At 59.4% G+C, this 17,068-nt stretch overlaps 5 protein-coding genes across 5 annotated transcripts; 4 read left to right on the forward strand and 1 right to left on the reverse strand.

Moving 5' to 3' along the window:
- Nucleotides 1–2,097: 2,097 nt before the first annotated feature.
- On the forward strand, nucleotides 2,098–2,727 carry A1Q1_07044 (uncharacterized protein; the record flags this gene model as incomplete). Its single annotated transcript, XM_014327293.1, has 1 exon — nucleotides 2,098–2,727. One exon carries the CDS (start codon nucleotides 2,098–2,100, stop codon nucleotides 2,725–2,727), a length of 630 nt encoding a protein of 209 aa, XP_014182768.1.
- A 188-nt stretch (nucleotides 2,728–2,915) lies between these two features.
- On the forward strand, nucleotides 2,916–4,094 carry A1Q1_07045 (uncharacterized protein; the record flags this gene model as incomplete). The annotated part of the gene is made up of 1 exon (XM_014327294.1): nucleotides 2,916–4,094. The coding sequence occupies one exon, from the start codon at nucleotides 2,916–2,918 to the stop codon at nucleotides 4,092–4,094; it is 1,179 nt and encodes a 392-aa protein (XP_014182769.1).
- A 5,472-nt stretch (nucleotides 4,095–9,566) lies between these two features.
- On the forward strand, nucleotides 9,567–11,439 carry A1Q1_07046 (uncharacterized protein; the record flags this gene model as incomplete). Its single annotated transcript, XM_014327295.1, has 4 exons — nucleotides 9,567–9,802; nucleotides 9,946–10,069; nucleotides 10,119–10,968; nucleotides 11,069–11,439. The coding sequence occupies 4 exons, from the start codon at nucleotides 9,567–9,569 to the stop codon at nucleotides 11,437–11,439; spliced, it is 1,581 nt and encodes a 526-aa protein (XP_014182770.1).
- Nucleotides 11,440–11,549: 110 nt separating this feature from the next.
- A1Q1_07047 (uncharacterized protein) lies at nucleotides 11,550–13,898 on the reverse strand (the record flags this gene model as incomplete). The annotated part of the gene is made up of 4 exons (XM_014327296.1): nucleotides 11,550–12,770; nucleotides 12,831–13,258; nucleotides 13,312–13,639; nucleotides 13,692–13,898. The coding sequence occupies 4 exons, from the start codon at nucleotides 13,896–13,898 to the stop codon at nucleotides 11,550–11,552; spliced, it is 2,184 nt and encodes a 727-aa protein (XP_014182771.1).
- A 1,125-nt stretch (nucleotides 13,899–15,023) lies between these two features.
- A1Q1_07048 (putative integral membrane protein DUF6) lies at nucleotides 15,024–16,660 on the forward strand (the record flags this gene model as incomplete). Its single annotated transcript, XM_014327297.1, has 4 exons — nucleotides 15,024–15,672; nucleotides 15,803–15,863; nucleotides 16,011–16,278; nucleotides 16,382–16,660. The coding sequence occupies 4 exons, from the start codon at nucleotides 15,024–15,026 to the stop codon at nucleotides 16,658–16,660; spliced, it is 1,257 nt and encodes a 418-aa protein (XP_014182772.1).
- Between the last annotated feature and the right edge of the window lie 408 nt (nucleotides 16,661–17,068).

The following is a 17,068-nucleotide window of genomic DNA, read 5'->3' on the forward strand; positions in this document are numbered from 1 at the left end:
GCGACTTGTTAGCAGCTGCGCCGCGATCGCGGCCTGACGGGGCTGATGGGACTAGTCTCCTGAGATTATGACGGTACACCCGAGGGATGTGGAGAGCGGTATGGTAAGATTGCCACATGCACTCGCGGGGTATGAGATATGGGATATGGGAAGTGAGAGCCAGAGCGGGTCATGGGAGCCATACTGCCAGATGCCACGGGTGCCATGGATGGTGGGATCTGGGCCGATGTCTTAGTCGAGCGCCTGAGATATGCGGTCGGTCCTAATCGCTGGTTCGCCGGGTTCATCTGGCGGATCGAGCGGGGTCCAGCAGCGGATATCGACCCGCCAGCTCGCCACTGGCAGGGTTGGGCTGCTTGGCCTGCTGACCAGACGGACGGTACTGGGTGCTGCATCTTGGGCCGCGCACGCCGGAGAGTGTGGAGCCAGAAGCGACGGCGCAAGCGAGCAGCACTGGCGGGCCGGCTGGGCTGGCTGGGGGCAGGCGCGGGCTGGAAGACCGACTTGACCGACTTGATCAGAGCTTGAACCTAACGCGGGGCGGCGTCCACGGCTCTGCCTCGCTGTTCGCTCGCTCTGCGGCTCGGGCGGCTCTGTGGACAGCGGCTCAGAGCGGCGGGGTCGACGGCTGCGAGCGAGCCCTTTTGCGAGGGCGCAGGGCTGGGCGGCGGAAGGGAATCGCAGCCCCGCTCAAGTGGCGTAATCGCGGTAGAGTCGATGCCAGGGACGCCTTCCTCAGGGTCACGAGTTGGACAACGTTTGCATCCTGAGCTGCAGCGCTGCAGCCTGCATGCATCTATCACCGCCTCTCACCGTCACAGTGGCGAGATCCCAGAGCAAACACTCCCCTGGTCCATGTCATCACTGGCCCGATACGATACGACGGCATCGACACACCGACAGCCTGCCGTCTGCTCGTCTGCTCGCCTGCCCCTGTTCCTCTTCGCTCGCAAGACACTGCCAGCAGCCAGGTAAGTGCATCCGCGAATTGTGATGCGGGCTTGGGTGGCACGTACGGCAGCGATACGTAGTGTTCGAACCATACACCGGGCCGGTTGCGCCGCAGGGTCCATGGCATCGGTGGATTATCGTTAATCGAGGACAGGAAGAGTGGAGATGACGAGTCACGATTAGATCGGATCGAGGATCGAGAGACCAAGATCGAGCGCGCAGTACAGGCGCTAAAGCTAAGGAAGGCTGCAAGGCTGGCTGCCTGGCTGGCTGGGGGGGCGGGAGTGTGCAGAAAACGAGGAAGACGAGGTCGCCCGATAAACTTATTTGCTGATGGGAGTTTACGAACGCCCAGGCACGCAATGTGGGACCTGACTAACCAGGTCTTGATCAGGTTCTGATGAGCTGTCGAGGAGCGCGAGGGGAGGATTACAGAGGATGAGAGATGATGATGGGGCCTGAACCTTGTGTGCCTATTCAGGGCATTCCATTCAGGGCCATTCAGATCAGGGCGAGTCAGGGCGCTGGCACTTTTTAACCTGATCAGAGTGAATACGCCGCTGATCCTCTTTGAGCAGGAGAGGAGCTGCGGATTGGGCCGATTGGTTCTAGGTCGCTGCTCGTGCGCGGCAGCCTGTGGCTACTGGCGAGTTGGATGGGATTGCGATGTCGGAGTGGTCGAGTGGTGTGTTCCTCGTGGTAAGGCTATGGAACCCTGGCCTAGGCAGACTAAGGCGCAAGAGGCTCCGTCTGCCCTCTGTTGCCTCTGGACCCTGGCCAGGACGGACCCACCGTGTCCCTGCTCCCCCGTCCCTCCGCCGCCTCGTGCCTTGGGCCTGGCATGCCCTGGATGGTGCCTCATTCTGTGGCGTCTGCCCTTGGGGATCCTTAGGACCTTAGTCCTTAGTCTGTGGACCCTGAACCCTCTAGCGCTCTAGCAGCTGGACGAGGTCGACTGGACTGGCTTACTCCAACCTGGCGCCGCTGCTCCAGGAAGCTCCAGAGCTAGACCAGCCCTGCGATCCTGCGATCCTGCGATCCTGACCACAGCACCAGAGCCAAACCACCCACAGCGATCATCCCTTCTCCCACACCCACCACCACCTCCAGCATCCCCCGCCCGATGCCGCTGCCGCTCTAGCCGTCATGCCCAGATCATCAGAGCCAGAGCCCACACGGCACTCTCTACCATTGCGCGCGCTCACTCCCTCCTCGCCATCCTCTCTGCGATCACCCAAAGCTTTATACATACATCACTCTCACCCTATTCCCTATCTCTCCAGCGACTCCGACTTCCTCACGCTTTACCTCTACCAGCAACTCGGCGCTAGACATTCAGAGCCAATCCGTTCAAGCCCTCGATCCCCCTCATCCCATATCTCCGCTCCCTTCCTCCTCCTCCCCTGCTCCTCTCCTCTCCTTCCTCAGTCACCCTCAGCACCCGAGCTTCAGTCTCTTAGCTCTCGACGCCAGAACCAGAAATCCAGGACTAGGACTAGGACCAGGACCAAGACGCGCGCGCTCTCAATCAACGCTCCTCCTCTGCTCTCACTCCTCGGTGCTCGACCTCACGCTGTTGACATAGACTACAAGTACCCAGGAACTCGTCCACCTCCCACTCATCTTCCCCCCTCAACTTCCAACCTTTACGCAACGTCAACAACCTTCTCTCGACATCACTGCACACCATCGCTCGCAAGCTCGTCGACGTCAACGGTATCTGAATGCACACCAGCGCATTCTAGTACTCCACAAACCCCTGCTCATCTTACGTAGTATCAAGTCATTTGTCAAACACTTAACTTGGTACACCTACCCCTGGTGGTCATCATCGCATACCCCTATCTTCACGTACTACCCCTTCCGCTTCACAATTCAACACTCTTAGCAACCGACCACTGTCGCCTCTGTCCATGTCCGCTACGACCGCCGCCAACTCCACAACATTACCTCCCCTCCATACCATGGACCAGAAGCCGATAGGATCCAAGCCTGAGTACGAATACTCTTCTTCCTTCAACGCCTACAACATGAACGCTCCGGGAGCCGTCCCCGCGGTCCCGCCTTCCCTCTCCCCCGTCACTCCCCTCAACTCCGAGTTCCCCGCTACCTCTTCCACCCAGGAGGAGTACTATGACCGCCGCCAGGGCCCCAACCCGCCGCCGCAGTCGTCGGAGAACTACACGTCCCCTGGTTTCTCGTCCCCGACTTCGACCGCCTCGAGGCGGTCTTCCGACCAGAACTACGACTCCAAGTCCCCTCTGGCTGGCAAGCCGGAGACTGAGGCCATCATCATTCCTCCCATTGTTCCCCCCTCCGTTCAGTGGCCGACGACCAACTTCGAGGACTGGGACGACCTCCCGGACATCCTCCGCCAGGACCGCAAGGCCGACTTCACTCCTCGTCGCCCGATGAACGTCTACTTCATCTACATGCGCGTTCGCCGATCAGAGCTCGCACTCCACAACCCCCAGCTCCAGACTGGAGAGCTCTCCAAGATCCTTGGTCGCGAGTGGAACAACATGACCCCGGACCAGAAGGCTCCCTGGGCCGAGCTCGCTGACCGCCTCATGCGCGCTTTCAAGAAGAAGTTCCCGGACTACCAGTACGAGCGTGGAGGAAGCCGCCGCAACGGTCGCCGACGTGGTGGACGAGGAGTCGGTGGAGCCTTCACGGTTGTTACGCCTCACATGATGGTGGAGAACGCCGCGCGCCGCGCCTCGGTTCCCAGCTACCAGCTCGCCCACCCCCGATCAATGCCCTACCCGGACCCCCAGTCGCACCAGCACCAGCAGTTCGGCTACCGGGACTTTGCCAACCCGGCCCAGTACCCCATGCACCAGGGTGGTCTTGCGCCGCTCACCGCTGTTCCTCTTCACTACGCTCAAGGACAGTGGGCGCCGATGGAGGCGGCTCCTCACCACGAGTACGCTCACCCGCCGCCGCCGCCCCCGCATGCCGCGCAGCAGTACTACGCCCAGCCCTCGGAGGGACCATCATCGTACGCCAGCGCGTACCCTCCGCAGCAGCCGCAGTACTCGCACGCGCCCCACCCCCCGCCCTCGCACCAGTCTCAGCCTGCCATGTACTCCCAACCTCAACAGTCGGAAGGTGGTGGCTGGGACGAGTACATCGTCCAGTAAAAGAAAGCCCAGGACAATTCACGCTTTTAGACGCGGGGCTTTGATACCCTCCCCATCTGTTGATTGATATACCTCCCGAGGCGCTTCGCGAACACTTCCTTTTACACGACCACATCCTCTCAACGCACACTGTAACAACGCAATCATATCTTCTCACCAAGACATTTTTCGCTTTTTATTTCGATTCACTTCGTCGTCGCGCGTCTCAACACATGTGCCACACGTCCTCTCCACCCCGAAGTTGATACCTCACCCAGCTCCATTAGCCTGCGCTCATAATATCATCAACCCACTTGAACTCTTTTTGACATTGGTCTCCATTGAAATTGTACTCTATCCAGTCCTCTCAAGTCGCCGGCCAATCCCCCGCGCGCACTGCTTGCCGTATCGTATCGTACATTTCCTCCTCTCAGTATCATTATCGTGTTCCCGGATCCTGAGATGTTTGGAGGATCCCTTGTTCCATGCAATGAAATTTACACGACTTCGCGCGCGACTGCACGAGCACTACTTAGAGTTCAGCCCAGAACTGATCACGACGCCAGGTCCATCAGGTGTTTTTCGCAACCGAGCAGGCGCCGTCGCTCGAGCTTGCTTGATACCTGGCGCTACGTTCCGGTGTCCTGTATTCTGTCGCCTGTGTTTTCAGTTTTCAGTTTTGCACTGGAGCCACCCAAGTGCGCAAGTGCGCTCGTGATGCTTTGCGAGTGGAAATCCGGTATTCCTGGACTGAATAGGGGGTGAATAGCAGGCTGGACGCTACCGGTCGAGGCACAACGTTACGCTCTCCTTGGTGAGTCATGGATGACGACGCTTGTGTTACTGGGGATCAGTCCGGTTCCGGGATGTCTGCCGGCGAGACATTGAGCAGTACGTCAGCCGGGCATTCAGTTCGTCAGCAAGATCGGATTGGAGTGCGTGCGCGCATGCGTGCGCGCATGCGTGCGTGCGGACGCGCAGCCGTGCTTGCAGCAGAAGCGAACATGCAAAGGCAGAGAAAGGGAGAGCGAGAGCAGAGGAGGGAAGAGGGAGGCGTAAAGTCGGCCCTGCCACGCGCGCCCGGGAGAGGAGCACAAACAAACAAGACCAGAGACCATCAGAGTTCAGATTCCAATAAGCGATAGGGGCATAACGAGCGAGATCAGAGTGTGTGATAGGGGGATTAATTATCTGATCAATCCTGAGGCCTAATCTGCACACCCAAACAGTGCTTTCTCAGTGGGCTGTCCCAGAGCCAAGCCATGTCCCAGAGCCGCAGAGCAAGTTGGGTTTGTACGCATGCCCTTCAAGCAGGAAGGAAGGGCGTGAACCAAGCAAGCCCAAGGTAATGCGTAATCGAACCCAGGGGTTCGAAAGGGACAAGAGGTACGCAAGCCCCGGCATCTGGCGTGCCATGCTGCAGCTTAATGGACTTTAAATGATCGGTGCTCTGGAGTTTAATTTCGTGGCATCGGCTGGTGTTATGCGAGCAACTGTTGCGATAGAGTTTGGACGGTAGGAACGAGGGGAGAAAGGGAAAGAGAGGAATAGGAGAGGTAGGGGGGGAGCCCAGCTGCCACGATCAGCTGCACGGCGGGTCCGAGACCTACGCGAAGGCGAAAGGAGCAAAACTCACGGCTCACGAGAGCGAAGAAGGAGGGGGGAATAAGTTAGGCAGATGAGTAAACAATGTCGATAAAGTTGCGCGGCTATCGCACCGCATTCACCCAACCCAACCCAACTCAAGCTAAGCTTGGATGTCTGCAGGGCTCGGGTGGATGTGTGAACATCCACCGTCTGCGGCTGCGCTGCACTGCAAAGCTCCACAGGAGGAGTGGGCGGCGGCCGACCCACTGTGACGACGTCGAGGCATAAGTTTCTCACAACGTTTATTAGTCCCCGAATGGTATGTTAGGTGTGGTGGGGTGTGAGATTCCCAGATATCCGGAGCCGCAAGACAAGTGAGGGAGATAGAGCGAGTTGGGGGATAGGAGAATTTACTATGCATAATGTGCTGCTCTCGCCCTTGGCCCTTGCCCTCCTTGAAGGCGGAGAGGTGGCTGCGCAAGTGCGCCCAAGGTGTTGCGCTTACGAGAGAACCTGCGACTTGTGATAGACGCAGAAATCACGTAAAGATAACACTGACCCAACTCTGTCCATCAATGCGATGAATGGCCGGGCACAAAGTGTCAATGAAACGGTGTCTGACCCAGGTCTGGCACGGGCGGGCACGGACTGGCACGGGCTGGCACCGCCGGCGAGGGACGGCCGACAGCATGTCCAAAAGGACTTGAAGGGTTGGAACAGTGTTTGGGAACGATGGAAGCGAACTAGACACATCGCTGGGAACCGATTCGAAGCAGACTGTACGCACTACCGCTGCATTACCTGGCAGATGGGCTGCACGTCGTGTGAGCAAGGACTAACGGCCTCGGTGTCGTACCGAGACGAGCTGCACGCACTACTGCACGCACTCAATGCACCTAAGATCGCCGTACGTCATGCAACTTGCACACCCGCTGCCTGCGCTGCCCACACGACCCGCGATCACGGGATGGTGCATGGTGGCAGTGGTGCGACAAGTTCCCCTACGCTATGCCTCTTTCAAAATGTCAATGAATGCAACCCCACAATCCGCCATGTCCACCTGCAGTATTCAGAGCGTCACAGTGCACGGCCCTCGAGATCTGCGGGAGACGGCAAACGCCCGGCACGCTCCACATGCTCAAGAGGCTTGGTCGGTCTGGTCGGGTGCAAACGTCATGAATGGCCGAGTCAATGGCGAGTAGTCACCGCCGAGCGACGTGCGACGCTGAACAACTGTAGGGTACTGTCACCCTCACCGAGAAGACCGGCTGATCTGGAAAATCTGGGCTTTGGGCGATCTCTGGACTTGGATGTGGATATGGATGTGGGTGTACACCGGAAGCGAATAGAATGGCGCTCCCCCCGTCCAGGCCAGCCTGTATTGCTCGACCGGAGTGAATGGTTCCAGACAAGTGGCTCGTTTCGCGACCATTCTAGCAGGTTTGCTGGAAACGAGATGAGTTGGCCTGAATGTCTTAGTCGAGGTATGCAGGAGCGCATAGCCTGGACTCAGTGCTTCGGTCTGGGGAGATCTGTGGAGCGGAGGGAGGTGGCATGTGGGCGGCCGAGACCGAGCGGCCGAATGCCGGGTTGGGAGAGGGAGTGGAGACATTGTGGCTGTGTGGCTAACTCATCAAGCTGTCGGTCTGACCAACGCCGTAGTGAGCTCAAGAGTAGTGTGGTGATGACTGATGTGCATCAGGCATGGCGTACTGACTGCGTTAGTCTGAGTGCTGACATGATATGTGTCGGAAACGGGCGATCTCGGGCCCGTCTTCGGGACACCTGCCCCGACGCTCGGTGCACGGATCAACGCTCGGAGGCTCGGAAAGTTCGGACATATGTTACAGGGGGTCGTTCATGCTGGCTCGAGTGTCTGATTATAACAAAGAGAGAGAGTGTGTGTGACGAATTATAACTGATGAGCCGTGCGTACGGAGCTGGACATTTGTCTTTGCTCTTCGTCTTCTTCATGACGATGTTTGTAATCGTTAGGGGGTTCTGCTAGTAGTGTTGGTAACGGAAATGCGGCCCGGAGGGCTGAGGGTAGGCGAGACACCCCTCGTGCGCTGTCGTCAAGCAGTAGCGGTGCGCGAGCCCGCTGCCCTTCCTTGCCAGCATCAGCTTCGTTATCGCGTCTGCCTCGGCGGGGATGTTGCCCAAGGTCTGATTCCACTGGTGGCACAGCGAGAAGTGCGCATTCTTGAGAACTGATGTTAATCCGCCCTCCTCTCCTGTCCATGCTGCTGCGACTTCATCGTCGCGGGCGCCCTCACTCACCAGCGATGCCTACGATAAGCGTGGTGTGGGTCACATACCGCATCTCGACGAGGAGGCGTGCCCACTGGATTGCGCGGAAGTAGTGCCCCAGACTGTCCCACGTCTTCGCGATCCTAAGGATGAGATCTCCCTGCCTGGATGTCAGCATGATCCGTATTTTGATAGCTCACAGATGCGCCACCCCAGTCTCCTCCGCCTGGTCCGGTGTCATCGCGATCGGGCACGCATGCCACGGAAGCATGTCGAGCAGGAGGCCGAGGTACACCGCCAGCGCCTCGTGATGCCGTCCGACGCTGAGCAGCTGCGAGTCCGCCGCCTCCATCCGCATTTTCAGTCGCGGAACGAGGTCGTACACCGGCTCGGCTTCATTGTCGGCCTTCCGCCGCCGAGCAGCTTCCAGCGCCTCTTCCGCTTCGTTCGCGTCGTCCCCTTCCCTGCTCCCATGCCGAAGAAAGGCAAGAGCGGCGTGCACGAAGATCAGGAGTGAGTTGCGCTGCTGCCTGTCGTGAGTCGGGAGGTAGCTCGCCACGGGTGTCCCTCTGGAGTCAGCATTGCCACGCAGTGTGAAGTAAGCTCACGGCTTGTGGATCAGAAAGGATACCACGGCGAGCTCCTTCAGCTCCTCCTCCGAGCTGTCAACCGCATGCAGTCCCCAGAGGCGTGCGTTGAGCCTCGTGTCCGCCTGCGTCAGCACCGAGTCGTCCAAGCCTAGACGCTCAATGGGCAGACAATCGCCGCCGGTCGTCATGTCGCTCGTGAGCCGGCTGTAGAGGACTGGAACGGTGCTGGGCGTCATCGTCAGTGACCAAGTGACGAGAGCTAGCGCAGTGAGTGCGGGAGTGGGAGGAAGTCAGAGATGCGATCTCGTTGCTAAGCCATTTTTGAGACGCTGCTTTTCGGACATGCACGCATACGCACGCACGCTCGCACACACGCGGATGGGACGGGGGGAGGAGGTCGGCGGAGAGGCCCAGTCCGTGCAACCCCGGAAGGTCCCGACAATGTCAATAACAATGTTTGCCACCGACCAACCACGCAGGGGCCTCGGCGCCGCTCGCCACAGATTGCCACCCGACGAACACGGTGACTCACCAGATGCGCTCAGGCGCGCTTACTGTCTTCTGGGCAACATGTGGTGACCTGCATTGTTCGTGAAAGAAGTTGAGGAAGACAATGTCCCATCGAGCGCACGGGCATCCGTCACCGCGAGATCGGAAGAGTCGGAGTTGATTATGCGGCTCCTCATCGGTTGGTGAAACACGATTATCTTCGAACTCTCCCAACTTGTATTTCGACCACGTGACGTTCCTTAGTATCAGATGCAGCTTCTGTAGTCGGAGGAGGCCGATTAGAAAGTTTATCAGTGTCTTTCTGATGCATGCGATGACTGATCTCAAGTATCGAATACATTTTTGAGCCCTAGATAAGAAGTGGTTATCCCGTCATCACGTGATACAGGGACCCAAGCGCGTCGCTGCCCAGCCGATTGTTGACATCACCAGTCCAGCACTCCCTCTCATTCATTTCTCGCTGCACGTTGTCCATACCGCTGAAAATGTCCCACCAACACTTCATTCCTCGCCGACGCTCAACGCCCAAAACTATCCGGCAAGCTCCTTGAATACGATGCCATTCACCGTGCGCGGCTCCGAACTCGAGCTTCCACTTGACGATCTCATATTCTCGCCCGTTGTCCTATGGATAGACAGCATGAGGCAGGATAAGGTCCAGGAGGATGCTGTTCTGCAAGGGGCGGTATCCTCAATCGTAAATATGGCGAAGGGAGCAATCGTCCGAAAGAGCAAGGCGACGCTAGCCAACTACGCGGGTTCAAACATGGACAATATCTTCGTCGGGGCGCGGTCTGTTCCGTTTCACCTGCAAGGCATACCAAGCCGCTTGATCAAGTAGCACCAGGAGGTGCGCGACATTGTGACGGGCAAGGTGCGTCGCATACGATATGCCATCACTGATGACAGGATTCCACCCCGACGACTTCCGCCAGGTCCGCATCGGATTCGTCTGCCGCCAGCGTTCGCGTCCCTGACATTATGATCGTTCTACGCCCAGAGACAGATGCACACAAGAGACTTGTGCTTTTGGCCGGCGAGGTTAAGGCCTTTGAAAAGGTGAGTAGTTGTGAGCCCAGCCAATGGAGAGCTCACTCATCAGAATAAGCCAAAGGACAAGGCGACCCGCTTCCAACAAGGAATGGGTCAGTGTCTACTCTACCTTATCCAGAGCAACGAATGGTGCGGCACGTACTTGGGCCTCTTCGTCCTCAGCTCCCAATTCTCCCGCATGTACATTCCTCACCACGGGGAGATCATGGTCGAGATGAGATCCAGGGCAGGAACAACTATGACCGTATCTCAATTCTGTCAAGCATCCGGACTGGAAGATCAAATGCCGCACGACATGCTCGACGGACCGGACCTCAACGACGAGGAGCTGAGGGTCTTGTGGGACTTTATTGCCCTAGTTCGCAGGATCGCTGCCGCGATGCCCGATCCATTGCCCGACACTGTGCCCCGCGCCGACGTTCCCCTCGGTCAGGATCAATCGGTCTGCCTCGACCCGAACGACCCCACCTCCCTTGTCGCCCTGATGGAGCTTGCGGCGAAGGCTCATCCCCGGGAGTTCCCCGCGTGGTGGACGATTGTGAAGCGAGAACTGCTCCGCGAAGGGAGCGACGACCCTGTGCCTCCCGATACTTACCGCAAAAGACAGAAGCGCTCTGTGGAGGCGCCGGCACCCTCGGGGGACGGACATCCTACGACGGGTGGAGCGGGCAAGGCGGCCGTGGAGGATGGGGTGGACGTGGCGGCCACGGTGGGCAGGGAGGAGGAGGAGGAAAGGGAGGAAGAGGCGGAGGAGGCGGAGGAGGCAAAGGAAGTAGAGGTGGCGGGGCAGACGACAGAGACGCCTACAACGGCGATCAAAACGAAAGCCCGAGGGACCAGTACCCACGGACGGGCAACGAAACCTCCGAACGGCGTCCCGCCGGACCCGGCGAGAGTAATCAACGGTCGGTGGCAGCGGACGACCGCGGCGGCGACGATGGTGCAGAGATGTCCAGCCCGCAGTGTGAGTTTCGCTGTTATCGGATGGATATGCTAACAGCGCAGACGTGCCGGGCGACCCGAATGAGAACTTTGCGTCGTCAGCAGCTGTCACCCCAGACCCTTCAACCCCTCCGCTCAGCGACGTCGACGACGACGGAGCGAGTTTCCACACCCGCCGATGGGTGCATCAAATTCGGAGCATGAGTGCTCCCGAGACCCCTGGTCCATCTCCAGAGAGACCAATAAGGTTGTATAGCCCGGAAGAGCTGTTTGGCGAATCTCCGGAGCCGAGTACGATTCTGCACGAGCCTGCGCCGTTCGACGAAGACGCCATTGCCTTCCTTATGGTCGAGCTTCAGGGATGGACGGTACGCCTCGTTAGCTCCGCTACCATGGACGCCGCGATCAGCGCCGCAACCGCATTCACCACCTGATGTATCAACACCATGGCGATTCTAAGAAATGATCGACCCGTAACGTAGTTGTAGTATTTAGCTGTATTTGCATAAAGCCACACTGTGAGAAGTCTAGTCTATATATTGTTTTAGTTGAGGGTGCCGTCCTTGTGGTCAAGCATGCCCTCCTCTTTCCTCATCTCGTACCCGAGCTTTGCATATTCCTCGAGACACTCCGGATTCCTGAGCGTGGCGGGGTTGATGCTCGAGGTCGGCGCGCCATTGATGACCTTGCGGATGGGGACCTCGATCTTCTTCCCTGTCAGCGTCATCGGAATGTCGGAAACCTGGAGAATCTTGGCGGGCACATGTCTGGCGGACCTGGCTGCGCGGATCGAGGTCTTGATGAGCTTGACGAGCTCGTCGTCGAGCGTCTTGCCCTCGTGCATCTTGACGAAGAGGATGACCTTCTCGTCCGCGCCGCCGTCGACGAGCAGACCCACAACAAGCGTTTCCTCGACGCCCTTGGCCGCAAAGGCCGGGTTCTCGAGCACAGAGTAGATGTCCGTGGGGCCGAACCGGATGCCGCCCGGGTTCAGGACACCGTCCGAGCGGCCGAGGAAGACGAGGCCGCCGCCGTTGCCCGAGCGCGAGCGCGTGATCTGCACAAAGTCGCCGTGGTACCAGAGCCCGTCGTCGCGGAAGTAGCTGTCCTTGAAGCGCTGCGCGGCCGCGTCGCAGTCGGCCGGCGCGATCAGGTCGCCATCAGGCAGAGAGGCGGCGGGCAGCGGCCAGAATCCCACCGGCTCGATCGGGAACGCCTGGCGCACCATCAGCTCGCCCTCGCCGTGCTCGACCGCCGCGGTGCTGTCGAGCGCGAATCCGAGCATGCGCGCCTGGATCTCGCCCCTGTACACGGGGAGCGCGGTGCAGCGCCCCGCGAAAACGGAGCAAATGTCCGTGCCGCCCGAGACGGAGCCGAGGAGCACGTCCTTCTTGATGTTCTCGTAGACATAGTCGAAAAGGTGCGGCGGCAGCGGCGAGCCCGTGCTCATGATCTGTCGCAGGGTGCTCAGGTCGTGCTTCGCTCCGACATCGGGGTAGTGCTTGGACAGCTGCTCGATGTACTTGGCGCTCGTGCCGAACTGCGTGATGCCGTACTCGTCCACCATGCGCCAGAGGGATCCGGGGTCCTTCAGCGGCGAGCCGTCGTAGAGAAGGACAGTGGCGCCAGTGCCGAGGCCGGAAATGAGGTACTGCCACATCATCCACCCGGGAGTCGTGTAGTAGAAGAAGACGCTACCGCGCGTGATGTCGCCCTGGATGTGGTGCTCGCGCAGCGAGTCGATAAGCATACCGCCCTGGCGGTGCTGCAATGTTAGCTGGACTCCTTCCAACCGTGCAGCAGTCTTCTGACGCCCGGTACTCACCACAATAGCCTTTGGCTTGCCCGTCGTTCCGCTCGAGAACAGGATCCAAATCGGCTCGTTGAATCCGATACGCTCAAAGCTGATCTCCTGCGGCTTGTACTGTCCGACCCAGTCGTCCCATCGGACCAGGCTCGTCCAGCCGTCGTTTCCGCCGTCGATGAAGTCGGCAATGTTCGCCTGCGAGTTGAGCTCGTCGGGGAGGTGGTTGATGAGCACAGTCGTCTTGGGCGGGTGGGTCAGGCTGCCGAGCAGCTTGGGCAGGAGGGGGAGGAGCGCGTGCGACTTGGCGTTGTACACACACCCGTTCGAGACGAGGAGGACGTGCGGCTTGATCTGCTCGAGACGCTCGATGACGCCGTCGACACCAAAGTCGGCAGCGGCGGAGGAGAAGATGGCACCGAGAGACCTGTTGTTAGTTTTGACAGAGACTACCCAACTCACGAAGCAGCGAGGACAGCAGCGACGGCCTCCAGACGGTTACCACCCCAGTAGGCGACGCGGTGACCCTTCTGCACACCCGCAGCCTTCATCGCCTGCTGCACCTTGGACACGAGGTCGTAAAGCTCCTTCTGCGTCACACGGCGCGCAGCGGGCTCGTGGCCAGGGCAGTGCTCCGTCGTGTCGATGATGGCGACGTCGTCGGGGTGCTCCTTAACATGGCGGAGCTGGTTCTCGGCCCAGTTCAGCTTGGCGTTCGGGAACCATTTCGGGTTGTCAACGGGGAGCGCCTTCTCGTCTACGTACTGGGCGTCAGTGGTGCGTTCTCTAATGTTGTTGTTGTTGGCGCATGGAACTCCGTGGACGCTCGGCTAACGCCCCAAGATTTCGACACGTGCGGAGCAAAGTTGGGAGGACACTCACGGGAGCAGCGCCCTTGTCGCCGACGACTCCCTCCCAATCCCAGACCTCGGACCAGTAGTCGCCACGGTTGTTGCAGGACCACTTCCACAGCTCCTCATACGAGCCCAAGTTCAGGTTGTACTTCTTGTTGATGTGGTCGCGGAAGAGGCTCGCCTGGGCCTTCTCTGGGTGGGCGGGCTGCCACAGAAGTTCGGGGTCTGTCGCCATGGCGCTGGACAAAGAAGTGTGTGTGTACGGGAAAGCGTGTTGATCAATGCTCGAGATTCCTGAAGGTCGAGAAGGTCGAAGCTATCTGATCAGCAAGTGAGTTGTGCAAAGGGAAGCCGCGGGGGTGCGAAGTCGTTGTGGACTTTGATAAGACGATATTTCTCGGATGAACCGTGTCGATACCCAACGAAATCAAAGGGAGAAGGTTGTGGGGTTGGCCGGACCTCGCGTATCCCGGTTAAGTCGCGGCCGTGCGGGGGTGCGCGGGGTAGTCATCGCATCGAATCCGCGAACGGACCCAGCGCGCCCGGCTGGGGCCTCCACCAGGCAACCAGGGCCCGGCCTGGGCCACGTGCAAGATCACGTGTGTGTACGTAAAGCCATTCCCCAAGAGTCCAGGAGTCGAGTGCAAGCGTGCAGGGTGATGTGTGGACATTCCAGAGCGCTCCAAGGTTCAAGCAAGGCCCAGGTCCGACTCGGCGCATACGTCGTGTATGTCGACTCGTGCGGCTCGACCGGACTTGGCTTGGACCATTGGGCTGCGACTAGATTATTCTGAGGCAATTGAATGGGAACTTGGAGCGAGCGACTGCACATCCCAGTCCTAATATGTGCACAGAACTGACGCATGATGTGATCCTGGGCGCATGACTCCTTATTCACCGGTCGACGGACCGTGACACTATCAGATTGGCAACGACTCCGCCCTGTCGGCCAACTCCGGTACGGCGCAGTGGGCGGGGAACGCCACTCGTCTTTCGGTCTTTTTCTGCACTCTCGCTTTGCCTGGCCGCTGGAGCTCGGACCGGACAGTCTGCTGCTGGAGCTTTTGCACGAGTGACGGTGCTACACTCAACTTTACTCTGCTCTACTCTGTCGCCACTGCACACTTTCTGTTGTCTGTGCTGTTACCCCGACACTGGCACACGACCGATCAGAACTCTCCGACCTATCACCGAGCGAGCTCTCGGCTAGTCACCAGCGACAGACCAGACTAGCTCCGACGATCATTCCCAGCAGAAAAAGCCTCACCCGCCAACGCACCCTCGCACAGGCCGAAATCGACCTGAGCCCCACACCCCTTCCCCTCACGACAGCACCGACGTCGCCTACCACCCCAGCGGCATGAAGCTACCGGACCTGCCCGAGTCGCTGAGTGCGCGGCGCATGCGCTCACACTTCCCGCCAACCGTGCTCGCGCTCTACGACAACAACTATGGCCTGTTCCTGATCGCGACGAGCATGCTGTTCTTCGCGGCCATGTCCCTCTCCGTCAAGTATCTGATGGAGACGACAGGAATGAGCACCCTCACCCTCATCCTGGTCCGCATGGGCATCACGGGCATGTGTTGCTGGGCGGTGCTGTGGGGTGTGCAGCGCGACCCGCATCCGATCCTCGGCCCGCCGGACATCAGGCGTCTGCTCCTGCTGCGTGGACTGTGCGGCTTCTCGGGTCTGCTTTGCGCGTACCAAGCCTTCCGCTACCTCTCAGTCAGCGACACGGTCACGATCCAGTTCCTCCAGCCGACTGTTACTGGACTGCTCGGGTGGCTCCTCCTGAAGGAGCCCTTCACGCTCCGCGAAGCTACAGCCGGCATTGTGTCCCTGTGCGGAGTCGTGCTCATCTCCAGACCGCCGTTCATCTTCGGCCACGGCTGGGGCGGACACGACACGCCAATCGAGGAGGCCGTCCCGCCCACCACTGGCGTCGAGCACGACCGCGTCCTCGGTGCAACTTGGGCGATCATCGGCGTCTTCTTCTCCAGTGGAGCATGTGAGTATTATTCCACCGAGTTGGCTGACGTTAGACCTCTCGATCCGCAAGATCGGCAAGCGTGCCAATGCACTCCACTCCATCGGATACTTCTCTCTCGGCTGCATCATTGCGTCCTCTTTGTGAGTAGCGGAGTCGGTCCGGGGTCCGGGGTCCGAGATTCCGGTCGAGCAGTCGAGCGGACGAGGCAGGTGGGCGTGTAACGCGACGCCACGATGGGCACGCCGCAGCACGCCTCGCTGTCACGTTCTCTGGAATTGTGGTTCTGGAATCACAGTTACCCGAAACCTCACCTCGACCCCGGTTTGAGGAGAAGAATATGCACGCTGACAACCCAGGGGCATCCTCTTCACGCCGGGCCAGCACTCGTGGCCGAAGGGCACTTATGACTTTGCGCTCATCATCCTCATCGGCGTGTTCGGCTTCATTGCTCAGGCGCTGCTCACCTTCGGCCTGCAACGGGAGAAGGCCGGCCGCGCAGGCCTCGCGTCCTACATGCAGATCCTGTTTGCGGTCGTGCTCGAGCTGTTCGTGTTCCACACGATCCCCAGCTTCCTCTCGTTCGTCGGCATGAGCATCATTCTGAGTGCTGCGGCTTGGGTTGCGGTGAGTACAGAGGTGGCACGCAGTGCCGCGAGTGGGCAAGAGCCCTCTGGACAGAATGCCGTCGCATCTCGAAGGAGTGATAATGGACACAGCTGACGACCAGATGGACACGCTCAAGACCGCCCCGCCCCCGAGCGTCGAGGACCCCGAGTCTGCGCCGATCTCGCGCACACCATCGCCCTCGAACACGGGCGTTAAGACGGTGCGCGGCGAATTGTATTCGTACAGCAGTGTGCCGACGTCGGACCCCGCGGTCGCGACGGGACAGACACTGCGCCTGCCCTCTCCCGCGCCTGAGGCGAGGCAACGTGCCGACTCGTCTGCGTCGCTTGCTTCGGCCACGGGGTCGGTCACGGGATCGCTGAATGGGGTCGCGCGATAGGCTGCCTTCGGCACCCGTCTCGGCGGTCTCATTTCTTTGCTTCTTGTGTTTCCTACTGTCTCTGACTCTCCTCTTCGCAGTTCCTAGACGGATCTTAGAGTATCTCTAGACCTCACCCCGCGATTGCTTCCCCTCCACCATCCCAACACTCACGCTCCAGTCCACCCCCAGTCCTCTCCCATCACATCCCAAAACGCCACCGGCCAGCCATCGCCTGTCCGCTCGACGCACCGTTTCACGCCTCCATGCTCCCCACGTCCCCGTCCCGATATCTCACGAGTTACGTTCTTGGTCTAATCATACCCATACCATATCCATCCTGTATCTTGCATGTGCCCTGCGGGGCGTCTTCATGTATTGCATGGTTTAATGACGCAATTGGTGAGACGAAGTGACTACCGATGTGAC

This window comes from Trichosporon asahii (assembly GCF_000293215.1).
Source record: "Trichosporon asahii var. asahii CBS 2479 unplaced genomic scaffold scaffold00009, whole genome shotgun sequence".
Lineage (NCBI taxonomy): Eukaryota > Fungi > Basidiomycota > Tremellomycetes > Trichosporonales > Trichosporonaceae > Trichosporon > Trichosporon asahii.